Here is a 26591-nt window from a genome sequence, read left to right on the forward strand (position 1 = left end):
AAAACAGGGGCAGTCAACCTGTGGTCCTCCAGATGTCCATGGACTACAATTCCCATGAGCACCTGCCAGCATTTGCTGGCAGGGGCTCATGGGAATTGTAGTCCATGGACATCTGGAGGACCACAGGTTGACTGCCCCTGCTCTAAAACGTCCCCCAATTAATTTGAGATCTAGTGTTGGATACTGTATGAAAATTTTACATATTACCTTTATTTGATGCCACATTTTATTGTCAAAGGTTATGATCCCGCTAGATGGCAGTGCAATATATTTTAGCAGTTTACTGCTTAGGCAGTTTCATCCTTTGATGCCTGCTAAGATCACAGTTGTGATGACATTTGAGCGTCAAAGCAAAATTTAATTTAATTTTTTAAAGCTGAATGATACACCACTTTGCAGATGGACTCCTTTCTTTTACAAGACCTGTTCTGGGTTTCTTCCAGGGGAGGAGAGCTGGAGTCATATGAGATCCTCAGCATTTTTCCCCAGCAGGTGTACAACAACAACGCTATGACCCTGGAAGAGTGTGGGTTGGTCCCTAATGGCTCTCTTCTTCTGAGGAGAAAGGCCTCTCCATCAAAATCACCAGGAAAACAGCTGTAATCGTTTGTGGTGGACAGGTCATTCCGCTTGTCTGCCCTTCATTCCTCAAAGAAGTAATGTGCTTCTTTCTCCTCCCCTGGTGTACTCTCTGCTCTTGGCAAGAAGATGGCTTCTTATGGTCAGAGAGAGCCATGACAGGACTGCTGTCCATATTACCTGAGTGCCAACTTTACTTTATGGAAAACTGTAGGAGTGCACAGATAACTTTGTTCCCTTGCGTTACTTTACACCCTACCCTAATCAGGCAAGTGCTGCTGCCCTGAACACCCTTTCCAGTTATGGTCAGAATCTCAGCCGACGAGACCCTTAGAGGTGCAGCTGGCTGCTTTCTGCATCTCCCAAGGTTGTGTGCTGCTGAAGGAGCTGGTGCACAATTGCATCCCCTGGTCCACTGTGGCCTATCCTGGGTGGTTGAAGGACATGCTAAGTAAATCTGGTAGGGCACAGATGCTGTTTTATGTGCTATAAGAGGATCTGGAAGCCTGGTTGTCCAAGCGTTCTTCTTGGGAGTGATGTGGTCAGAAGGCAAGCCAGACATCCAGTATAGAAACTCTTGCCCTTTTTCAAGAACGGTGCCTGGCTTACGGGCTAAGCCAGGGGTGGCTAAACTGGACACCTTGGACAAGGTGCCAGAGATCATCTCCATCCCCAGGCAAGATGTTGTTCCCTTAACATTCACCAGGTCCCCACGGTAAACAGGCTAGGCTGCCTGTTTCAGGGCCATTTCAGGATGAAGTCTAAACCCTTCTTCTTGACAGGGCTGGGGGTGGGGGCAGTCACAAAATTACACTGCCCATCTTCTCCCTCTTATCCAATGGCCAACTCTAGATGGGTATTTTTCTCTGGGTAACTTTGTAACAGTACAGAAGAGGGTGGGGTTTAATTTGTTTATTTACAGTCCTTACCCCTTTGTATTGCAGGGCAGGGTGGTGAGACTGAATGCTCCCTTCAACACTGAAAGATTGAAAACATGTATTTAAAAAACAGTGTTCTGTCTAGAGTGGTGTTTCACACTGTATAGGCTTAGCTTTTTTCCTGCTGCATTTACTTTTCAAGGGGGGGGGAGGAGGCACTGCTGACTGAAAAGACTCCCCCATATGCAAGTCAAAACCCTTTAAACACAGGTCATTGGACCAGCAAGGTCTGTCGCACAGATACATTCCCCACCACGACTAACTCAAAGAGCCAGCATGGTGTACTGGTTAAGAGCAGCAGGCTCTAATCTGGCGGGTTGGGTTTGATTCCCCACCTTGGGCCAGTCACGGTTCTCTTGAATCTGTTCTCACAGAGCAATTCTTTTAGAGCTCTCTCAGCCCCACCTGCCTCACAGGGTGTCTGCTGTGGGGAGAAGAGAATGGTGATTGTAAACCGCTTTGGGACACCTTTAAGTAGTGAGAAGCAGGGTATGAAAAAGCTGCTTCCACTTCTCATACAGCAGAAAGGCTACATTTTGACGGGGCAAGTTCCTGGCTCCCTAAATTGAACCACCTTTTGGGAATCGAGGTCCTGTCAGTGACCACTAACAAAAGTTTATTGTCTTACCTTTAAACAAAGCACATAATGAATGGCTCTTGCCCTTCTTATGGGCAGTTCATGGAAGGACTGAGAGTGACCTTGTGTTCTAGAATGAGGTGCTCCTATCCAGCTGTGGCCTCGTAACTATAAAAACCACATCAAGACGCTGAGAACAGAGCATTTTTAACAGACTGTTCAAGCAGAGATGCTAATACAGATTTCACACCCTTCCACCCAACCATGACTCTTGTGCAGCAGTCAGGGCTTTACCGTTAAGGTTTTTAGACTTAGATCTACTTGCCTTGTTGTGTGTGGCAATTAGGACCCGCCCAGTTAATCCTTTGTCCTTTAGCTGCTGCCCTGTATCTTTCCTGTCCCTTGCACAAAACCCCGTTTTAAAAATACACACTGGTTTAGGACAGCTGTGCCAGAGCTTTCCTGGCACTTGAGCACAGGCACCTTTCCTTCTGCTGCGCCACAGCAATGAGCGCACTTAAGCCTACCAGACAGAGCTGGCGAATGGATTTCAGAATCGATAAGAAAGGTGCCACTCAAACTTTTATCTTCCAAGTAAACATGTTTAGAAAAAAAAACCACAGGAAGCCGCAGCAGAGGTTTTTAGCAACATTTAATAGCATCTCATAAGAGTGCCCTTTTACAAACTTTGCTTTTAGCAGGGAACAAAAAAATTCACAAAAAAACAACCAAAAATGCACTTGGTCCAAGTTTGTAAAACGCCTGCCCCCAAGAGGGAAGCATCAGTTTGGATGCAACAGCAGAAGTCATCCAGGTCCTATCAGGGCATGCTGTGACTGCCCTAAATGGAATCCCCATTGGCTTAAAGCTGCTTTCCTTAAGAGAGGTTCAGGCTACGCTGAAGTAGTTTTAAGACACAAATGACCCCTGTTCCTCTGGCCCAGAAGGATGTTTCAGCCTACAGCCTGGTGTAGTGCTTTTACATAGCCAGGTAACTAAAAAAGAAAAAGGCAGGCTTTCTGCCACACTCGTTTCCTGCAATGGAACCGAGCGTTTGCACGTCGGAAGCAGCACCCAAGCCCATGTTCTGCTTTTATAACAAAATCAGGAAGAAAAGCTTTGATTCCCATACCCTTGGACTGGGCAGATTTCTCTTTTCCAGAGAGGCACTAGAAACAAGGCCCAGCTGCATTCAAGGGAATGTGCAAAGTGTCTTTTGGTAAATGCCCTTTCACGGCCCTACCAAGTGAAGCAGGCAGCAGAAGTCAGGTAGCTGGGGGTGGGGAGGTCTGGTCGCAGAGGCCTGGGACAGATTTGACGCTGATTTACGAGGTTATGTGGTGATTCATCCGGAATGCAAAGTTCAAGTTTTGGACTGGGGGGGAGAGAAGGGAGCTGGGGGGGGGGGCAGAAGGAACACACTCAGGCTAGCTTCAGGAACTCATGCAGGGTGTTCTGTTCCACCGCTTCCACAAACAACTCGTAGTCCTGCCGGATGGGAGAAACAGAGAGGCAAAACTCAAATTCAAGGTTTGACAGGAGAAAGACAAAGGGGTGGATCCCAAGGACTGGTTCCGCCGGTGGAGGTGCTTTCCTCCAATGCCAGCAGCCTTCCGCTCCTGCAGGACAAGCATCTCCCATCAGGGACTGTTCCATCACTGGAAGAAAAGCATCGCTGCCAGTGGAACAGACCACCAAATCCAGCATGGAGACTAACACACGTGTTTGAGGGCTCCACTCTATGTGGTACTGAATGAGTTTTCACCCCCCAGCAGAGGACTCCTCTAGAGCTACAGTGCTTGTGAAGCAGCTTCTATACCCATTTACTTCTCTCTAGTCTCTAGTGCTACTATCATGGTGCTTGGCAGAACCTGAGTGAAAGTAAGGGAGCCCTGACTGAAGAAGGGCTCTTCCAGAAATTTTTATTTTTTTTGGGGGGGGGGGGTGAAAACTGGTATTACCTTCGGCTAACTTCCTTCTTTGTTCTCTCGGTACTGAATTCTAAACACTGTCCTCTTTGGCATGCAGAAGATTGTGGAATACAATTAAGGCTGTGGAACAGAGATAAGACTGCTAGACTAGATCCAAAGTTTTGCTCACCAAATGAGGTTTCCCTGCCTTCTGCCTCTTAAACAATAGCTCCTAAGGGTCAGGAGGCATGGTTCATAATATACAGCCGGAGGAAGAAACTGCCAGAAATCAATGGTCTTCTGCCCTCTTGCATTTCCACTAGGACACTGTGAGCCTTGAATGCTCCCATCAACGTAAAACAAGTCAAATTGTTCAAATCATTGTAGGAGGGCTCTCTTTGATAATTGCCACACCAACCAGAGGACTACAATTTTAGGACAAGCCCCTTCTCTCACCATAGAATCATAGAATAATAGAGTTGGAAGGGACATCCTAGGTCATCTAGTTCAACCCCCTGCATTATGCAGGACCCTCACAACCCTTTCGCTCATCCACTGTAACCTGCCACCTCCTTGAGCCTTCACAGAATCAGCCTCTTGGTCAGGTGGCTATCCAGCCTAAAAATTTCCAAAGATGGCGAACCCACCACCTCCCGAGGAAGCCTGTTCCATTGAGAAACCACTCTCACTGTCAGGAACTTCTTCCTGATGTTTAGACGGAATTTCTTTTGAATTAATTTCATCCCACTGGTTCTGGTCCATCCCTCTGGGACAAAAGAGAACAACTCTGCTCCATCCTCTATATGGCATCCTTTTAAATACTTGAAGATGGTTATCAAATCCCCTCTCAGTCATCTCCTACCAAGCTAGGCTTCAGCTGAGTCGGGCAGGTCAAAGGGAATTTGTGAGACCTTAGCAATGCCTTTTAGTCAGGAATGAGTTACTGGTGATGGTCATTAATACACTGTAAGGTTTCACTTGTGGGGTGGGGGAACCACCCTTATAATAGTACACATGGGGGCAGATCACCCTAACAAAGGCTATCAGATATCAGAGCAACTGCCACACCTAGCCCGGCCATACCGTTCCTGGCCCAGGGAGCAGCAGCAGAAGCCCCGTGGATCATCAGGCCATTGGCAGCAATAATCTTCCAGCAGGCGCCATCTCTGGTCACATTAAAGGCAAATGCTGCTGGCTGGCTGGAAGAACTGCACTGTTTCCTGGAAGGGGCCCAAAAGTACACTCAAGGCCACACTTCCAGACTCCTCTTTGTCCATTCTCGCCTACTCCCCCAACTGGCCAGCCACTGAGCTCATCCACCTCATTCTATGCACCCCCCCCCCTCTGCACCTCCACTTGCACTGGAACACTCTGTGATAAGGATCCGTTGGCAGAAGATGGACAGGAAAGGAGTGAATGGACCCCCACCTCACCCCAGCAACTCCCTAGCCAGAGAGAGGAGTGTAGCCTTCAAAGGGCAGCCTTCCAATACCCCTACAATAGCCCATTTTAAAGCATCTTGGAAATGGAAGTCAAATGCTGCTCAGTCACTAGTGCCATAAAATCATCCACAACAGCCATACAGACACACAGGGGCACCACTTCAATTTTGCTCAACTGTTTTTGTTTTTTAATTGTGGACTCTTCAATGCAGGGTGGATATTATGTACCCACTAGGCTGTAAGAACCGGCCTTGCCTGCCCCACACTTATAAAGTAGGGTCTAGGAAGGTCAGGTTGGATTTACGCACTTTCACAGCAGCCAATTTGCGCAAACAGGGTCAATTTGCGTATTTATATAGCAAGGGCCTGGTTTACAATGAAGCACGTATGTTTCAAAACAGAGTCTTTGGCACCCTCATATGTGTAATGCAAACGTTGGGTTCGTGAGTGAAGGTCCCTAGAAATCTGCAAGCCATTGGAAAGGTTCCAATCCAGATCAACCATCAGAATTACCCTGGATTATCCAGAAAAACTGAATTGGTTACACCCACCATAGGGCATAAAGCTAGGCTTGGCTTTCAGGCATAGCCATTAGCAAGAAGACTCCAGGCAGCCAGCTGCCATCCACTTACCCCGCAGTACAGGTCCCCATTGAAAATCTGAGGAGGAATGGCTTTCGGGTTGCCCGATTTGGCCCTCATTTCTTCCCGCAAGGCATTATCCTGGGAAATATCCACCAGATTGTACTTGATGTTCTTTCCATCCAGAATCCTGGTCACTTCGCTCTGTTGGGATTTGATCTGCAAACGCAGCCAGGCAAAAGGCGAAGACTTACTTCCCGGACTGGGCTTCCCCGGGCACAGCGGGAGCGCAGAGAGAAGAGCCAGAAGCGGGGCCGCTGATGTCACGGCCACACCTTGCTGGGGATGAGGGATGAGGGCGGCTGCGCCCGGGGAAGGCAGCTGCTTGCGGGAGCGGCAGGCTCCATGCCAGGCCCACGCATCGGAGGCAGCGAAGGAGTCGCCCGGGAAGGAGTGGGGCAGGGGAAAGAAGGATCCGCTCTTAGGGGCACAGGGGGGCTGCAGGCCTCTTCCTCGGCTCCCCCTCCGCAGGGCCGGCTTGCTCCCAGTTCAGACCCCCTCCGCTTTCTCGTGCGCCTGGCCCCAGGGCAGGGGGGTGGGGGAGCAGCAAGGGCCACCCAGTCCCTCACGCACGCGCCCCTTTGAAGGCGGGGGGGGGGGGAGAGGACGCAGCTGGAGCCGGCCCAAAGGCAGCTTGCAGCAGGGCGGCAGAGACCTCCGAGGCGGCTTTGCCGGGGGGGAGGGAAGGAAGGAAGGACCCCTCCCCCCCCTTGCGCTGCTTACCTCCCGAGAGCCGGTCACCGAGGTGCTGTAGACGGTGAGGCAAGCCATGGTGCTGGGCTCGGGCCACTCCCTCTCTTCCTCGGCCGCTGGCGCTGTGGGACCGGAGGGGAGGGAAGAAAGGCGAGCGAGGGCGATGGAGCGGCTTCCTTCCCACCCTGCCCCGCATGTGACCACGCAGACCAATGGGGCTGGCGGCCGCGGGGAGGAGGCGGGGCCCGGGAGCCCCTCTCCACACACGCTCTGCGCGCGGCTGCTCGGAGGCGGCCGTCCATCCCTCCCTCCCTCCGCGGGCTCGCCGCCTTAACGTCCTCCTAGGCGAGCGGAGCGGGGTGCTTGCGAGTGAGTAAATGCTCTTCTGCGAGGCGGCCTTCTCTCTCCGCCCCCGTCGCCTGCCTGCACGGAGGCCTTGGAGGAAAGTTGCGCCCTGTCCCTTTAACAGGGCACATACGGCGCGCTTGAGCTTTTGCTGGTGGGGAGGTAAAGAACGTAATTAAGCCATTATTAAAGGGACGGGGCATATTCTCCGGGCTGTTTGCAATCCTGTTTATTTGTTGGTTTTAACAATATACCGCATGCAGGCTCGGGGCTGTGTTACGTACATTGCTTATGGAATCACAGTTAAACCTTTAAGACTAGACTCCCAGTGCTTCCTGTAAACTGAGCAGGCGCTTGGACCTGGCTCAGCCAAGATCAGCTGGCTTCTTAGGAGGCCACACAACCAGAAAGGAGACCCACCCTAGCAGAGCCCCTGAATCCGCCAGCTTGTTTTATAGGTTTTAAATGCAGTTTTATTATTTGTTTTATTTGTTAGCAGCCTTGGTGACCCTTATCGGGGATATACATTTTGTAAAACTAAATAAATCTGACGCACAGGGGCCACAGGGGTTATATAGTGAACACCCACAATGCACACAATATCTGTAATTTCCCTACAAATACATGCACGCCTCAACACAAAGCTGTCCTAGCATCTCCAGATTCACATAACCTACCAGTACTGAACTTTAAGATACTCTGATGCCTAATAATAAAAACCACAATGGAATCCCTGTCCCTATTTAAGGAACACACTTTAAGAAGCCTTGATGCTCTTTCCCAAGAACAGGCCAGAAGCCCTTCACAGCTTCCCCACAAGCCACTCCTGAGCCGCTCACACATTAAGATATTAACACCCACAGCAGCCCTAGTGGAACAGAGTGTGAGTGAGAGCACAACATTATACAGGTCCAACTATTTGTCTTTCATCTAAGGAGAACAGTATAGACTGAAGTCCATCTTGTATACTGAACAGACATTTGAACTCAGCTTCCAGGCTCAGTCTGGAGAATATACACTATAGGGACCAGCAATGGTCCACAAACAGCTATCCATATTCACACACAGGAAACATCAGGGTACTGCTAAATTCAGTTCCACTTTTCAGCCGGCACTGTAACCACAAAGCAGTTCCCGATGTTTAATAACAGTCCCTGCAGCAGCACCAAGATGGTATATCTGCTAGTTTTGCTACATGTGAACCAGCTTTCCTTCAAAGCATACACAACTCATCTTACTGCAGCAAAGTAGGGCCCTGCACCATAGAACAGAACTGCTTGGGACTCTTCACAACCTCCTCCTCCCCATGCTTTGAGTACTGCTGGTATATCATTTTGGTTTTCCTTGTGCAAAACTTGGCTATTTGGATTAAGAGAATCATTGGTGAGGTATGATTGAAGCTTTATGTTTTAAAGTGCCTAGGCATGCTTTAAAAAGCCCTCCTACTGCTGGCTCATCTCTCCTGAAGTCAAAAGAAGCAGGCTAAGATGCCAAAAGCCACTGCTTGACTGGGCTGGGTGGAGGATTGATTCTTGGTGATGAAATAAGAAGCTGGTAGGTCAGAGAAGAACAAATTAGATCAAGCCTCAATAAACAACATTAGATCAAGCCTCAATAAAACACATCCTCCATCTGGAAGGCATATCTTTTGAAAACAAGAAAATCCACTTTTATTAAGAATACTATGTACACATGCAAGGAAAACATGTTATCTTTGGATGCCAGCATAACAGCGTTTAAAATTGTCTACCTGAGAATCTGCATGTATGCAGACAAGCTCTGCCAAATATTACAAGAACCAAGCAACAAAGGCTTGCCTATAGTTAAAGAGCCCCTTCTCATTCTGGAACCAGCCCTGAGGAGGCAAACATTATTCAACGATGACATACCAAATTTCTGAGAATAGAAATCTGACAAAACCTTCTGGAAGTTTTCACAATGCAGGTACTATTCAGGCAGCCTGAACAGAAAAGACTTCAACATTCATCCTCACACAGAAGCCTGAACCATACACTCAAATTAATTTTTAAACAGCTTAAAGTAATTTAGAATTTTAAGAAGACTTTGTGCTGGATCCTCTGACTTTGGTCTGACAGAGAGAGGACCTTTGGTAGATTACTAGGGCCTGAGGAAGTTCCTTTCTGGACTGGCTGCTTTGAAAATCAAAATGGATTTAACTTTCAGCTGTTTAAAGAATCATTGTTTTCAATGGGTGATAAATCTGGCATCCATAGACCAATGACCTGCAAGACCAGGTGGGGCATGCTTCCTCTTTCCCTTCCTGATGGAGGATGGGTACTGCAACCACTAAAAATAATGTTTGAATTTAGCTTTTTAAAAAGGCATGATTCTCATGTGCCAAAAATTGCAGAAATGAAAAAGGGTGCTCAAAATGATTTCCTAAAACAACCCTTTCCATTTTAGTATAATGATAAGCATGCCTTTTCAAACAATCCAAAACAAAATTAAGCCCATTTGCTTAAACACAACACAAAAAGTTTGCAGTCTTTTAATGCACCCTTTAGATCAGGTTTGAAGCAGTGGACACTGGTGTGTCATGAGACTGTATGTTAGATGACTGATTTTGCAAGCAGTTTTATTCTTCTGGCAGCTGAGCCACAGGATTGGGCTGCATACGCTTTCCCATAAAAAGCCTCTTAAGTTAGCAGGTGCATCTGTAATTCATATGTATTAGGCCAAGGAGATATATTACAGCATTTTGTATAGGCAGTATTTCAGAAGGCTGAGGGAACTGCTACATGGCTGAAAGCCCCCCCCCCCCACACACACACACACATCTCTCCCTCAAACTATGAAACAGTATCTGGTATGGGAGACCACAGCTTTCTCCCAGAATACAAATTTTCTCTGAAAAAGTAGTGTTCAACATGTAAAGCCACACTGTTCCTTCCCACCCACCTTCTGTGCCATCTCATTTCCGGGATGTATACAGCAACTTGGTCAATGATTAACCAGAAAACTTCTACCAGCCGGTCTTGTATGGAAATCAATACACATTTTTGACTGGAAGTCAGATTCACAAGACGGACAAAAGCATGACAGCAGCTACTCAGAGGGGGAAGTAGTGTCTACTGCCATGTAGGCAAATTTATTCTTTTTTGTATTGTGAAAGGTATATTCTTATAAAAAGCCACATCCGTGTGAAAATCCACACTCTAGACTGGCAAGTTTGTATTTACACTTGCACATCATGCAGTTGCACAAGTTCATAATCACCCTTGCACATTTTTAATAAAATGTGCAGGGTGATTATGAACTTGTACAACTGCATGAGTCATATTTACCTCCTGCCCTCCAATTAGGCAAATAAAGATACAAATTTAGTTATATCCATTAAACAAGCAAGGAGTTGTACAACTCCAGCGTAGCATAAAGACTTTGGGCTGGTTCCTTTCAAACCTGAGAATTCCAGAACTGAATGTTTTACATGAAATCTAGTAATCAGAGCTGCTGGTATGCATTTTCCTCATGTTCAAACTCTTGCTGGAACATTTCTGCACTAAGGCAGGTAGCCAGACAAGCTAATTTACTTTCCTGCATAAAACTGCCCTGTGCCATTACGCATGTACATGCCCATAACTGGATAAGGAAACACAGCAAACAGGGCCATACCATTGGCCATCTCCATGCACTCAGATATTTATCCATCAAACAAGAGAACACGGCTGAGGATACATAGCAGCAAACATGTAGAAGAACCTGCCTGTGCAAAGCAGCCCTAGAACTGCATTTAAGATGGATGAGCAATTGAGCAACTCACCCAGTATCTGAACTAGAGATAGGAAACAATCCTTCAGGATTTCTCTCAAGGCTGTCAAAGCGACCTTGTTAGAAGGTAGGTGAATATTCATGGCATAGGAAATGCTCAGATTTACCTGGTATGCAAGCAGAAATAATTTAAAGAGTTTATGAAACCCTCCCCCAGCAGCTTCAATCAATCTTAGTCCCCAAGTCCTATCTTTTTCTCTTCACTGTGTGATACAGTTATCCCCCATGTCCTGGGCATATCGGTCACAGATAGCAGTCCGCAAATCCTCAATCTCCTTGTGCAGCTGTTGGACATCATCCAGTTTCTTTGCAATTATGTCTGGCTTCAGCAAGTCACCCTTTTCTTTAACGGGGCACTGCACAGCTGTGAAGGCACAGAGCACACACACAAAGGAAGCCACAGATTAGCGACAGGGTTATTTTACAGATTAATATCTTTCTGGGCACCACTTAAGATAAGCACTAGAAATCTAAACAGTAGATCAGGCCCTTGCTGTTGTGGGCAAAGAAGCCAGCAAGTGAAGGACAGAACGTCAGAAGTTAGACATGCTATGATAATCGCTAAGTCCTGCAAAAGTAAAACTTGCAGGCCAAATTTTAATCATAGCAAGGCTGTCTAATAAAATTATTATTATCATCATCTTCATCATTATCATTAATATTTTTATCCCATCACTCCCACAAGGCTCGTGGCGGCTAACAAAATCAAGAAGAAAAAAAACTTCAAGGATATCTAAATTCCTCTCCCCACTAAAAACTGAACAGCAACTAAGAAACAAAGCAAAGTTCCCTAAAACAGTGTCTTCGCCCAGTTTTCTGCACCAGAAGGACCTCGGAATCACTTACAATGTATGCCTAGCAGCAAAGACAAATTAGGATCCTTCCCTTGAGTCCTCTGAGTCACCACACTATAGACAGACCGCAAGTCCTGCAAGCAGCTAGCCAGTTCCTTGTGCAGCTCTTCAGCAAGGTGGACCATCTCACTAGGAACTTGCTGGCTTGGCTCAATCTGTCGGAAATGCTCCTGGAGAGTCAGGTTCTTCTCAATCAGTTCCTGGTTCTGTGCAGACAACTGAAGAAAAAAGATGTATAGAAGGTGGAACACTGTAGACAAATGTCTGGCTCTTTATCACCCCCTAGTGTGATATTAGCATTGCACAACTATGTTTGAGTCCAGTTTAATTCTAGGAATCAGCTTTTGCACACTTCTGCAGATATATTGAAACAGACTGCCTCAAGTCTTATGACATAGATGGTGGGAGTAGATGCTGAGCCTGCATGATGTAATGGTAGTTATTATTAGTACTATATTGTTATTTCCCATTCCGTAGTGTAACCCACCCTATGAGCCATGGGGAGAGAATGTGGTATATTTTTGTACATAAATGTGTGAGAGGGGATCCAATCAGAGATTTTCCAGAAAACTTGATGCTATGATGCCCCACATTTTTTTCAGTGTTTTTCAGAAAAAAATGAAAAACAATGCAATACTTGAGCAGCATTATTGCCTTTGTTATCTGTAGGTATATATGCCTTTGCTAGACAGAATAAGAGGTGCAAACTGCTATACCCTATATAGCCTGAGCACAGAATTTTGTATTAAAAGTTCCCACAGAATAAGGCAATTAGCAAAATGTAAGCACAAAACACCACTGTATCCTTATTTCATGAAGATAGCAACACCCAGTGCACCTTGGATTTGAGTGAAAACTTACATAAAAGACTTACCACAAATTGCGAGTAAAGCTTTGTCTAAAAAAGTATTTTACTCATTCCAAAAGAGAAAGTATTTCACAAGAGAACAGTTCATTTTGCTTTTCAGTTATTTTCTCCACCCCACTGACCCACCCACCTTGGGCCTTTATAATTCTATTTTTAAGGGTCCTTATTTGGGTGCTCTGTTTATAGAGCTTTCCCCTCATTTCTATGTAGACTGTGTGATTATGTAATCCAAGCATTTAAGAATAGCTAGATTTAAATCTACACTGACAACCAAGTTTTAGAAAAGGAAAGCAATATAAGCTGGAATATTATTGGCTACTGGCCTTCAGATGCTATCTGAAGCTGGAGGATGGGGAGGCTAGGGGGGGACAAATGCATGCAAGGCATGGTTTATCAAGAATTCTAATCAACTGGCTCTTTGAGAAGGTAAGGGGCATCAACTCTGTTGCCTTCTGCAGAGATGGAGCTTAACTATTCCTTTTTATGTTATTAACCTAGACTGGCTGTATTTGAACCATCTAAGAACACCTAAGCTTCTCAGAGCATATAGCCAAGGTTCACAGAATAGGCTGTTGGAAACTAGCACTAAGCCAGCAGAAAAGCAGCCAGCTAGATGTATCACCAAGAGGCAGTTCAGTGGCTCTCTGCTTAGCCTCCTTCTACAGAAAAATGGTTCTGTGCTCCCACTGAAGCAGAATGGAAAACCAAATTTGTAGCAGATTCAGTGTTCCACAGCAATAGATGCTATACCCCATTCTGCCAAGACCATTATGGGACTCAGCAGTACCAAGAAACTGAAAGTACACAAACCACAGCTCGTTAGAACCAATAAAATATCAGAATTAATCAGCGGACTGCGGTGTTCAAATTTTGCCGTGAACTGATGGATTGACCAATGTGACACAATCAGAGAAGCAACACAAAAGGGCATTACCTCTTTCACAGCCAAGCGCATCTGCTGCAGCGCACTCTCCTGCCTCATGGCTTCCACTCTCAGTGCCTGGCCTGTGCCCTCCTCTTGAGCAATCTGCTCCTCCAGGTCCTGGTGTATCATGGAGACACTAGTTCAGAACATTGCAACATACAAACCAAACATCAGATCTGCCAACAAGGACCACTCACCTTCACATGTGAGGACAACTGATCCATTTTCTTCTTTTGATTGTCCACAATCTGAAATCAAGTGAGATATATGGAAAAATGCATTCACTACCATCATCTAGTCTAGATATAAAATAGTTTGAAAAAATTAAAATGCTTGAATTACATGAAGAGAGATCACGTGCACATTTTCAATAATGGCTATGATACTGTACTAAAGCCTTGAGCAGCCTTTCTCAACTTCTTTACCATTGAGAAACCCCTGAAACATTTTTCAGGCTTCGAGAAACCCCAGAAGCGGCGCGATCCTACAGAATATGATTGGAAATCATAGCTATGTACACGCCCACCCCCATCAGGCCCATTATTGGTCATTTGGGGGCTGGGTTGACAATACCATATATAGTCATATCACCTAATAAATGAATAGCAATTTTTTAAGGGAAGCACGCCTAGCCTCGACCATGGCCAGGGCTTTTTCAGTCCTGGCCCCCACCTAGTGGAATGAGCTCCCGGGAGAGCTGCGGGACCTTTCAACATTCCGCAGGGCCTGCAAGACGGAGCTCTTCCGCCAGGTCTATGGTTGAGGCTGGGGCTGCCGGGGTACATTGACTGGTCTCCCCTGGGCTTCTTCTTGGACACCGACCTCCTTCTCCACCCCCCCTTTTTAGGAAGGGGGGTAGGAAGAGGATTTTATTATTGTGCCGCCATGCTGTGATGTTTTTAAGTCTTTTAATGGGAGTTTAATGGGGTTTTAAGACACTGTAACCCACCACAAGCCATTTGGAAGTGGCGGGAAATAAATCGAAATAACAATAACAATAACAATAACAATAACAATAACAATAACAATAACAATAACAATAATAATATAAAAATAAAAATATAAAAATTAATTAACTCCCACCCATTCAGGAAAGCCTTCCAGGACAGTTAAGAAACCCCACGGTTTCATGAAAGCCCGGTCTAGAGAAATGGCGTGATGGCTCTCCTCTTTCACACAATGTCCTTGGGGATTTCCCAGAAATCATTATTTCCTTGAAACCTGATTGGCCAGAAGAATGCAAAACTGGCATACTTGTGGGAATTGCTCAGGTGTGGAGCATAGAGATGTGCATGGTTGGGAGCTTTCAGCTATGATCCTTGGAGCAGAATGGGGGAGGGAGAAAGATACTGGAGAGCAACAATCCCTTTACATCCTCCAATTTCACACTCCTCACAGAGCTACCTTCCTGAGGAGATCACATTCTTTTTGCAGACAATCCTTCTCTCGTTTCCTTTTCTCCATCTCCTGGGCATATCCTTCTGCTGATGGCATCTTCCCATACTGTAGCTTATCTTGTAAACTGAGAAAACAAGGTACAGCCACTAAACTGGGAGACCATAGTAAGCTCACCCTTCGAGCTGGGTTCTGTCAAAGCCATTCAAGAAATCCTTCTTTAGTCCAGATGCATACAAGAAACCAACTATTATTGCACGTTTAACTGAGTAACACACGTTACTTTATAAAAGCTGGGCCTTTTTCTCTAGCTCTGCCTCATTCCTCTTCCACTGGTTGCTATTTCAAGGTGCTAACAACCTGCCAAACACAAGCTCCACTGGGCAGTGTGTTTGCCCATTCTCCTGAAATACAGGGTACATGCCACATTGAGGATTGGTGCTTTAAAGGCTGTTGGCTGGGAGACACACACACCAAGCCATCTTTTGCTTATCTCTCCCTCTGCTATGAACATGATCCAAACCTGGATTTCCATTCTTTTCCTTTCCCAAAAATCTTCCATGAGCTTACTATCTCCCCTACTTTTCACTACCTCACTCTTCTTTCCCAGCACCTGAACCCTCCTGATATCTCTGAACATACAAAGGTGTCTTTTACTGAGTCAGATCATTGGTCTACTGAAGTCAATATTGCCTTCTCTGACAAGCAGCACTGTTCATGGTCTCGGGCAGAGATCTTTCCCCATCACCTACTTCCTAATGGTTTTAACTAGAGATGGTGGGAGCCTTCTACATGCCAAGCAGATGTTGTGCCACTGAGCCACAGCTCCTTTCCAACATACATGCTGCCTGTGGTAAGGCTTTACTGCCACAAGCGCAATACAATGCAAGTTCTCTAAATGGCATGGCAAGGCAGTATTCCCTCATTTCACTCTGCCTCTCATCTCAAGAAACGTTACCTGTGCACAGTGGAAAGCAGTTCCATCTCTTTATGTTTCTGCGTTTCTAGCTGCAACTCCTTCTCTCTGCAACTTGCACGAACACCCACAAGTTCCTTCTCAAGGGTTGTCACAGTTTCCTGCAAGACTGCAACTGTCTGCTGAGATTCCTTTAACTAGGAAGAGAGGAGAGAGAACTCCAGAACCAGCCAGGGTATGATGGGAGGCCACACAATACAACAACGTTGCAGTAGCTACTGCATCTACCTGAAGAACTGCAAACAACCCAGATCACAATGTTTTCATTTCAACCCACCCACAGTTATTCTGAAAGACCTTCCTTGGATCCAGGAGATTCCACTGTACCTGTTGACTTTGTTTCTGGTGATCCTCCAACACAGGAAGGTCGGCAAGGTAGCGCTCTAAGGTCTCTATTCGCTGCTGTTTCTCCCGATTCTGTTCAGATTCTTTTTGGCATTTCTTCTTCAGATTCTCAATGTGTTTGTCTCTTGCCTTTACCTGCATCAACAAAACAGCATGATCGTGGCTCTCCAACGCTGTAGACAAATCAAATTAGGTTCAGATTGGCATAATGTTATTGGCCACCCTGTTCTCAAGTTCCTTCAGCAGCAAGTGGAATATATATTTGGGCCTTCATTCAAGCACAGCACTCCAGGACAGAATGAAGAGACCCTCAACAAACTCTTTAGTCATACTCCAATCTTCACATGAGGAACAGGATGGACTGAAGGTGCAAATCACATCAGCCAAGTCAAAATCCACTCCTTTTGAGATATGGCAATGACTGTTGTACTATTACACCCAGAACAGCCATCTTTGCATTGAGAAGTAGAGGTTTAACAGAGGCCCTGTTGCAATCAGTTTCAATAGTTTTGATGCTTTCCTGGCTCCCCCATTTTCCCATTGAGAACTTCCCACAAACTGTTCTCATTTCCCACTTTGAGGCCCTTGAAGGTACAGAGGCCAAAGCACCAAGTAGATACAAAGCTGCTATCCCCTCCTTCACACCCAACATACCTTGTTAATATGCTGGGGGCAAATGCAGGCAGGCTCTGTATAATCTGGCTGTTTCTTGCTACCCTGTATTAAAACACCGTGCCCACTCCTCCATGTGCAAAAAGGTTCACAAGAAGGCATTTTCCTTCTTTGAACAAGTATCTTAAAGAGAAATCTGAAGAATCTTCTAGTACAGCTAGCTTAGGCAGCCTACCCTCTCTTCTTGCTTTTTCAGCTCTGCTGTATACTTCTGTACAGTCTCCCTCTGAGACTCCTGGATCTGCTTTTCACCTGCTTCTGAGGCGGCCAGTTTCCTCTCCAGTTCAGTCTTTTCCTTACTCAGCGATTCTGTCTTTTCAGTAAACTGAGCGCGCAAGAACACGTTCTCCCGCTGCAACTCCTGCAAAAGGCATTAGTGAAACACAATAGCCTGCCAGCGACCCCCCTCCAGAAAATACACCCCCACAGAAGCAGCTGTGCCCAGCACAGGAAGAAAAATGGACATGACCCACAGACCATATGGAGCACTGTTGCCGTGAGAGTTTCCGTTTGTGTTTACCTGCATTCTGAGCAAGTAGATGTCTCCGTAAGGGGCAGGAGGGCCAAAGAGAGCACTCTGGACCTGCAGCTCACTGTCTCGTACCTTCTGCTCCAGCTGTGAAATGTGCTGCCTCTGCCTTCAAAAACAGAAGGGTGCCCAAGACAAAAATGACAAAACTTTGATATATTGAGATGGATAGAGTAACAGGCTAGAAAGTTGCCTTTAGCAAAGGGGTTTTCAGTAAAGCACTTTAAATGGTCTTTATAATCTGAAAATGGGAGTCAAGGGTGGTAGGTGGGAATAATTGGAGGTAACTTGAGAGAAATAATTTTTTGTTACTTCCTTCCCCCTTGATTTATCTACCTACCTATGCTGACAGCTAGACTAGATGTTCACAAGTCCAGGGCATATAGAATCGGGCAAACAGCTCCCCATTCATGTACTTTCTGATCTTGACTGAGGAGGGAGCACCTCTTCTAGCTGGTCAATGATTTAGTGGAAATAATATTTTTCCAAACATGAAACAGAAAGGGCTTTCTTGGTCGTAGCACCAAAACTTTGGAAACCCCTCCTCAGGAAGATTTGCCTGTCTCCGTCTATTGGTATCTACAACTAGCAAATGATGATTTTTTTTGTTTCATCTGGAATGTCCCCCATCTTGGTTACTGATCCTCCTCCCTAGTTCTGATGGTGTTTGCGTACTTGTTTTTATTGAATTATTTCATAATTCTTAAATATAATTATTCAACTGCTTTCACCACTTTGGCAATCCTGACCAAGGGGAAAGATGGCATAAAAATGTTTTAATAAGAAAATCCAAAGGGATATATTGTAGGGAGGGCTTCTCTCTCCTACCTGTCAATGAGCATTTCCTTCTCCCTGAGTAGATTCTCATTTGCGTTCACAATGCCAACCCACTGGGTCGAATCAAGAGAGTGCAAAGAAGTGCTGTTCACCAGAGGATGGTAGCAAGCAGCTTTATTTTGCAGCTGGAATCACAAAATTAAACTCAAGTCATGAGTTGCATTATCAGTGCTGTTTTTTACTTGGCATTCTTCTCAACCTACCAAATTACAGAAGACTCATCCCATATACTATTTCAGAATCACTCCCAAGCACTCTGTGTGCTGCTTAGAGAGAGTAGGGAATAATTTTAGATCAGTGTGTCACATGAAACTCACAGGGAACCTGTGCTTGATATCACTGAACAAAAATTGTTTCCTATGGATCTTACAGCAAGATACATTTTTAAAAATAAGGAAAATTAGTCACACTGTGCTGAGTTATTCCAGTCTACCTCAGTTGAATTCACTGAGTTTAGACTAGAATAACCCCGCATACAGGATTATAGTGCCTGTTCAGGCCTTACAAAGATTCTCCATCCGAAGTGCTCAGTTTGGGATTCCTCCAAATTTAATTTAATAAAGTAGCTAATTTTGATCTTGGTCCCACTATGCAGATCAAGTAATAAGCAGTCCTCCCCACACCAAAGAGTAGTTCGTGTACAAGTGTACATACCAGAACGTATGTTTTAAAAAGTAAATATGTTACAAGAACATGGTTGCTGATATACCATAGGCAAGGCTTTTGTTTGTTTGTTTGTTTTTAAGGGCAGGGGAGAAGAAGAAAGCAGCAATAGGTACAGAGAAAACTCATTAAATCACCTTGTCTGCCTTACTGCCCATAATGCCTAGAATCTAAATATCTGTAATAATACCCTTGTGCACTTTCTCCAGACAGTCCCTCAAATCCCTGCGAAGTGTTATATACATAGATAGCGCTCTCATTCTTCTCACTAAGCCTTAATAGAAACAGTATACAGTAATAGTGTTGTGCCCTTTCAACACACATGCTAAGAGTGAACAGGTGAAAAAATATACAACAGTTTCGGCAATGTCAACCATATGTACACTTCCATTTTTATCATGCAGTCTCTAGAAGGGTTAAGGGCAGGCAACTGTTTATTGGAAAAAGAACTGCAATTAAAAATAGGATACCTTTGCTATACACAATATACTTAAGACAACTAAAAGCCAAATACAACATAGAAGACCACTAAAAGCCAAATACAACATAGAAGATCATAGAAGTCTTCTTGTTATGCAAGCAGCTACTTATATATAGACAAGCTTTATTTAACACAGATGGTTTAACAGGGCCTACCTGCATCTGATCTAGCTGCAGTCGGACCCGGTCCAAGTGCTGTTTCCAGGAACTGAAAGCACAGTTCTCATGCGAATGTAGTGTACAGGCTTGCTGTGTCCATGCTTGAGATTGAGCAACTGTTGAGCTGGAATATGTAATGATGGGATTAGGCCCCAACGAGAGCTGCTTTGCACAGATTTTGCTGGCCTCAGTCATCATCTTAGAATCAAGCTGCACTCTAGGTGATTCTTTTTCTAGATCAGCAGCCCTGATGCTTGAATTACACATCTGGAGCTGGGTCCAAGGACCATTAGACTGCCTCTCCAGAACAGCAGAATGGTTCAAAGTGTGTTCAGCAGCAATCCTGCCAGATTTCTCAGCATCTTCCATGCCTACTTGATCAGATAAAGGGAACAAGGACCGATCAAAACCATTTTCCAGCAGAGCTTGGTACCCCAGAATATGGCTCCTGGGAAATGTCTGGGAGTGCCTCGAACTGTTACAACTTGCCACCAGCCCTGCCATGTCACTTGAAGGGCCAGGCAGGAAGGAGGTCAGGCCAGCCAAAGATGTCCTTGATTCCCCCACAGTGCAGGGCTTGCAAGGAGGGCTCTCCAGCATGGAAGGCATGACATGAGCTGTAGGAATGGCCACATGGGTCTTGATGGGCTGAAAGGAAGAACCGTCACTGGAATTGCAGGATGCTGTGGAAAAAAAGATAGGGGAACGTTACGATCAATATTGCTTTCTTTTCTGTCTCTTGCTGTGCCACCTCTGTACACTTGGTAATGGTGAACTCACACGTCCTAACAGTCCTTTCCCAAAGAAGGAAAGGCCATATGCCAACAAAAGCTTTCTGTCTCCTAACATACAAAGCATTTTCCGATCAGTTGAGTGCAGACATGCAGCCAGATTATCTCCATTAGATGAAATCAGGTCACGTAACAAAGTTCACACACAAGATGATTTTAGAAAATAAATACTGAGACTTACTCAAGAACCAGGAGTTGAGCTCTTAATTACATTGCCAGCTCTGAGTCCTGCAACTCACTTACTGCCAGATTTCTAAGTAAAGTTGGATACAGCCCCAAGAAGCAAAAGAATGGAATGCTTCCTAGGAAAATGACACAACTGTTGTCCTGTTTGGCATTAAACTTCCTCCAAAATCAGGTTCACATCTCTCCCAACAAGCATATGGAATACAGCTGAGCAGAATACTGAAAATCCTGACGCTGAAACGCCAGATTAGACTAGATGAAGTGTGAAGTTATTCTTAGCAACTCTCAGGTTACAATTTAAAAAAAACAACAACAACAGCTTAACCAAGTGTTAGGGCACCTTGTTTTCTATCAGTTCCCCTTCCTTTCCAGAAAATTTGGTTTGACTACATGAATTTCTGATTCTAGTGTAAGATAAAGACAGTAGAAAAATCAGTTTTAAAGCATGTGGTATTGCTTTTATTTTATTTTAGGGCATGAGCTCATATCAACAGGCCAGTTATATGCATTTGCAAGTATGAGAAGGAACGCAGGACTCACATTTGTCCATCACAGGAATGAGGCTACTACATACACCTAGTCCAAATCTATGTGGACAAGATACCAACATATGGTAAAGATATTCAAAGAGCCATTGAACCTAAAACTCCTTCAAGAACGTATAATTTATATGTGATGGCACTGTTTAATTTCAAGGGCAAGTCACACAAAGAGGCAAAGTGCATTTTCTGCTTGGGTAACAAACAAGAGACTTGGCATAGCTGTATCTTGAACAGAGCTGCAATACAATGGCAGAGTGCACATTTCCATGGGTGAAGCCCCATCTCGAGTTCCTGGCATTTCCAATTATTATAACCGAAGAACTAGGAAAGACATGATACATTCTGGAGAACCAAAACACAGCATTCTGCCCTTTAATTAAAACCACTGGGACACGCCCAGAGAATATGTGCCCTGCAAAGAACACTTCTCAGCCAGTTGTGAACCTTGCTACTCCACTTGGAGTTCAATAGAATAGAAGTGTGGCAATATAGGTCAGCTTCAGACAGTGTTTTTGCTACCAGTGTAAGCATACTGCATTAGTCAGCATATGCCTGTATAGAGTAAAACATATGCAGAGCAGGTCTACACTGAAATGGCATATCCAGCCCCTTGTTCTGCAATGCAATTACCCCAAGGATGACTTTTCTACTGCCAGTTACTCAAATATCCAACTAGACACTGAGCAACACCAAGGGAGAACTTACGCTCAGTTCAAATAATCCTCAAGCACCATATGATCACTTAGAAAATGAAAGATAATTGACACTTCCAATTTTTTGGAGAATTGTACAGTGCAGTCTCATGCAGAATTATTCCAATAACTAGCCCAGAGTTACTCCCTGAAATCATTGGAGTTAGAGCAGCACAAACCTAATAAAGTCAAGTTGCAAGACAGTCTGTCTGCTTCTATGTAGGGTGACAGCAAAGTTTATTATTTATTTTATTTTATTACATTTGTATACTGCCCTCCCTTGAGGCTCAGGACGGTTCACATGGAACATGAAGTAACTGTACATCAAACTCAATTTTACATATTAAACAGAATAGAACAATAACAATGATAATGATAATAATATAACAGTTTAACAGAATAGTAATCAAAGAGGGCCATGGTTGTCCAAGTCAGGTGCATGAATTCCTGGGGAAGAGGTTCAGGGGGCCAGAGGTGTTCTTGGTTCCAGCCGACCTCAACCAAATGCCTGGTGGAGGAGCTCCCTTTTGCAGGCCCTGCAGAACTGTTTTAATTCCATTCTACCAGGTGGGGGGCAGGATAGAGAAGGCTCTGGCCCTGGTGAGGTCAAGCAGGCTTCTTTGGGGCCAGGGATCACTAGCCAGTTTGAGGTGGCAGAGCTCAACACTCTTTGAGGGGTATAGGCAGAAAGGCGTACACCGGGCCCTGACTGTGTATGGCCTTGAAGATGATGACCAGAACCTTTAGTCTGATCTGGAATTCAACTGGTAGCCACTGCAGTTATTGGAAGATGGGCCGGATGTAGGATCTCCATGGTGTTGCTGTGAGAACCCTGGCCACTGCATTTTGGACCAGCTGTAGTTTCTGGATCAAGGCTAAGGTCAGGCCTGCGTAGAGCAACTTGCAGAAGTCCAGTCTAGAGATGACCATCGCATGTATCACTGTGGCTAAGTGTTCTGGGGCCAAGTAGAGCGCTAGTAGTTTGGCTTGGCGAAGGTGGTAGAATGCCAGCCACACTACTCTTGTGACCTGGATCCAGGATCACACCTAGGTTCCTGGCGGAATGAGCCACTGATAGCTACACACCATCCAGGTTGGGCAGGCATGGTTTCTTGCATGGTCCCTTCTTGCCTAGCCATAGGACCTCTGTCTTTGAAGGATTGAGCTTCAGACGACTCTGCTTGAGCCACCTCATCACTGCTTTCAGGCAGCTAGCTAATGCTTCTGAGGGAGAGTCAGGGTGATTATCCATCATGAGGAAGAGCTGGGTGTCGTCTGCATATTGATGACATCCCAGCCCAAACATCCGTACCAGTTGGGCAAGGTATTAAATAGCATTGGAGAGAGGACCGCAACTTGCAGGACTCCACATAAGAGTTGTTGGTAGCTTGATGGTCTCTCTTCAATTGCTACCCTCTATCCACGGCTCCAGAAAAAGGAGATCAGCCATTGAAGGTATGTCCCTCATATTCCGGCATCAGGGAGGTGATGTGCTAGGAACTCATTGTCGACTGTGTTGAACACTGCTGAGAGATCTAGTAGTACAGCAGTACTGACCCACCTCAGTCCAGCTGGCGTAGTAAAGGATCTAAAAAGGGTGGAGTCAAAACAAAAACTTACCTCCTGCATTGTTAGAACTGGAGGTCTCATTTTGTGTGCCCTCACAGGTAGCCATAGTTGAATTACAACCAGAACGTCTCTAGATTTCGCAGACAGGGCTTTCAAAATTACTTCTAGAGAATCTTCTGAACCAAACTGGAATTGGGGGGAAAGGGAGACGTGTTATGAAATGTACATGGGAATTCATTAGCTAATTTGACACTGTGAAATCAGAGCTCAGAGATGGTTCCACTCACAACAAAAATGATTAATCCCTCTTAGACATCTTACTTTACTAGTATGCTAGCAGTTGTGTATCATACACACCTACCTTGGTTAGATTGTTTGCTCTGGATCTTGTTTTCATTTGTGCTCTACAGTGCAGTGCATATGTATATATTTTGGAATGGCATACCTTCGAGACTCTCTTCACAACTTCTCCTCTACCATAGCCCTTGGCAGAAGTTGTATGCATACATAAGAATGCTAATACATGCATGATGTGTATGTACAGCATCTACAACTATGTTTCATGCATCTTGATACAATCCTTGTATCCTGCCCTTGACAGTAAGCCTTGCTATTGTATTTTAAGCCAACAGAGGTTTACAATGGAAGTCCTAAATACAGTGTATTATAGTAATCCAACCTGGATATGGTAAATACATGAATCATTGTGGCCATATCATGCTTTTCAAGGAATGGGTGTAGCTACTGCAACAGCTAAAGCTAGTCAAATGTGCCACATACCATAGAGATCTGAACCTTCACCCATAGGCCAGGATCCAGCAGCACCTCAAACTATGAATGAATAAAGAAGAGCTGTTTTTTATACCCTGCTTTTCACTGCCCATAGGAATCACAAAGTGGCTTGCAATTCCCCTCCCTTCTCCCCACAACAGATATCCTGTGATATAGGTGGGGCTGAGAAAGCTCTGAGAGAACTGTGACTTATCCAAGGTCACCCAGCTGGCTTCATGTGGAGGAGTGGGGAATCCAATTCAGTTCTCCAGATAAGAATCTGTTGCTCTTAACCACTCTAACATGTTGGCGTTTGTGCAACTCCCTTCAGGAACATTTGACTCCTCAATCACAGCCATCCTCCCTTATTCCCATATTGTTTGTTTATGTGTTTTTATTTAGAAGAGGTGCAAGATGCTGTGGGTCCCTATTGGACAGAAAGGATAGGTAGAAATGAAACAAACAAACACTGAATGGCAGCAAACAATCCAGATCAGATTTTGCAACAAAAAATTGAAACCTTTTATTGACTTTCAGAAGCTAACATTTTATATAGGCACCGATGTTTCCCCAAAACAGTATAAATACAACTGAGGTTATTGCTCATGGAATTAATTTTCTGTTTGTGTGCCTTTTCATGCCAGCATGTAGACAGCTGGCCCAAAAGGCTATGAAATTTACAAAACAGCCAAAACCAAGATTCTCTTTTTTATTCATGCATGTTTGTGTATATGCACAAATTAAAGTACAAATATTTAAGTTTAGATATTTACTTCACTGACACCATCACTTTCCCCCCCAGAGGGAGCCCAAAGCAGATCACACTATTCTCCTTTCCACCACTTTATGCTCACAACAACCCTGTGAGATAGGCTAGACTAAGAGCAATTTATCCAAGTTGTTCGGGGGGGGGGGGCATTCAAACCTGGTCTCCAGATCCCAGCCCAACACTTTGACCCTAAATGAAGACCAGCCTCATGTCACAGCTGTCCCAATTTCAGGTATTACAAGTCTCTTCTTTCTTCTCAATCCGATTAGACGGCCTTTATCTGGTTTAAGGCTACGCAAAGAAGGCGCAGAAGGACTCCCCCCCTCCCCACCCCCTAGCCGTAGGGCAGCACACGCGGTCCTTGAACTTAAGGCTGCGGGGGAGGTCCCAATTTTCGGAGGCTAGAAATGTGTGTCGGGGGGGGGGGGTCTCCTCCCCCAACGCCGACGATGCAGCCCAGGTCGCCACGAGTTTGCGCCGCGGAACTAACTCCGGGCCAGAGCGAAGGGGCGGCTGAAAGACCGAGGAGACGAAGGCCGCCTATCCCCACAAGCACCAAAAAGGTGGGTTTAGAACTTTTACCTGGAGAAGGACGAACCAACCGGAGCCCTCCGGCGCCAGGTGGCGAAATCTCCAGAGGCAAAGAGCTGCCCCGGCAGACCGTTGGAGGAAAGGGGGCGGGGAAAGCGGAGCCACGCCTCCTTCCCCTGAGGCGCGCAAGGCTGGTCGCTGGGAGGGAAAGGAAAGGCCTTCCTCCGAAAGCTGATGCCACGCCCCCCCTCGCCTGTCATCGCCGCCTGAGACCGTTGGAAGGGCACGGAATAGGTGCCGGCGGGTGGGATTTATTTATCGCCGGGCACAGCTAGGCACGGATTCAAGAGGGTCGCCGTGTTGGTGTGAAGCAGCAGAGCAGATTTTGAGTCCCGTCGCGCCTTTGAGATCCACAAAGTTCGATGCAAAGCATAAGCTTTCGTCTGCGTGCACACTTTCTCAGATGCAATTGTGTGCGTGCACATGAAAGCTCATATACCTTGAATAAAACTATGATGGTCTTAAAGGTGCCACTAGACTCAGAGAGAGAGGGCGAGAGTCTTGTATGGCAAAGCTACACACAGGAAGTATATTGATAATATAAAAAATGTAGCCCAGTAGGTACAATGGGTCCTCATGACTCTTAAAGGTAAAGGTATCCCCTGTGCAAGCACCGAGTCATGTCTGACCCTTGGGGTGACGCCCTCTAGCGTTTTCATGGCAGACTCAATACGGGGTGGTTTGCCAGTGCCTTCCCCAGTCATGACTCTTATGTGAGTCAAAACTCACCATCAAGTCACTCGTCACATATGTGGCCACAGACTGTGCCACCGAAATCACAGATCCACTATTTTTGGCTCTGACAGGGCTCAAAAACATGGAATCAAGGCACAGATCATGATCAATCCTTGTGATTTTTATGGGAAGGTCACCCAAAACTCAACATCAAATCATTCATTACATCTATGTTTACAGACTGCACCAAAGAAATCACAGACTCACTGTGTTGTGGTGCTGCTTTGGCACATATCCCAGAACCCATGGAAAGTGAAGAAAAATAGTTGGTTCTTATATGTAGCTAAAATTGTTAGCTATTAAACTGCTGTTTGTAAGTAGGACTTTG

The 26591-nt window shown here is 45.4% G+C and overlaps 3 protein-coding genes across 6 annotated transcripts in view; 1 reads left to right on the forward strand and 2 right to left on the reverse strand.

Moving 5' to 3' along the window:
• UBXN11 (UBX domain protein 11) overlaps window positions 1-1589 on the forward strand; it is a 36004-nt gene extending 34415 nt beyond the window's left edge. For both annotated transcript variants that reach the window (XM_077337734.1, XM_077337735.1), the window contains exon 15: window positions 444-1589. In XM_077337734.1, coding sequence (XP_077193849.1) covers window positions 444-603 — 160 coding nt within the window. In that variant the 3' untranslated portion in view covers window positions 604-1589. The remainder of the gene's footprint in view (window positions 1-443) is intronic.
• A 1140-nt stretch (window positions 1590-2729) lies between these two features.
• Window positions 2730-6995, reverse strand: SH3BGRL3 (SH3 domain binding glutamate rich protein like 3). The gene is made up of 3 exons (XM_077337736.1): window positions 6811-6995; window positions 6079-6246; window positions 2730-3582 (listed from the first exon to the last, which is right to left on the reverse strand). Exons 1-3 carry the CDS (start codon window positions 6856-6858, stop codon window positions 3517-3519), a joined length of 282 nt encoding a protein of 93 aa, XP_077193851.1. The 5' UTR covers window positions 6859-6995; the 3' UTR covers window positions 2730-3516.
• Window positions 6996-8769: 1774 nt separating this feature from the next.
• CEP85 (centrosomal protein 85) lies at window positions 8770-25677 on the reverse strand. 3 transcript variants are annotated; one of them, XM_077337731.1, is made up of 13 exons: window positions 25520-25677; window positions 23449-23583; window positions 19615-20300; window positions 18307-18440; window positions 17470-17587; window positions 17125-17310; window positions 16260-16412; window positions 15915-16069; window positions 14966-15083; window positions 13759-13809; window positions 13571-13678; window positions 11761-11986; window positions 8770-11278 (listed from the first exon to the last, which is right to left on the reverse strand). In XM_077337731.1, exons 2-13 carry the CDS (start codon window positions 23501-23503, stop codon window positions 11115-11117), a joined length of 2154 nt encoding a protein of 717 aa, XP_077193846.1. In that variant the 5' UTR covers window positions 23504-23583; window positions 25520-25677; the 3' UTR covers window positions 8770-11114. The 3 variants fall into 3 exon arrangements, with proteins under 3 accessions (XP_077193846.1, XP_077193847.1, XP_077193848.1); XM_077337732.1 differs by lacking the exon at window positions 25520-25677 and adding an exon at window positions 24178-24212; XM_077337733.1 differs by lacking the exons at window positions 23449-23583; window positions 25520-25677 and adding an exon at window positions 20590-20731.
• Between the last annotated feature and the right edge of the window lie 914 nt (window positions 25678-26591).

This window comes from Paroedura picta, chromosome 5, assembly GCF_049243985.1.
Source record: "Paroedura picta isolate Pp20150507F chromosome 5, Ppicta_v3.0, whole genome shotgun sequence".
Lineage (NCBI taxonomy): Eukaryota > Metazoa > Chordata > Lepidosauria > Squamata > Gekkonidae > Paroedura > Paroedura picta.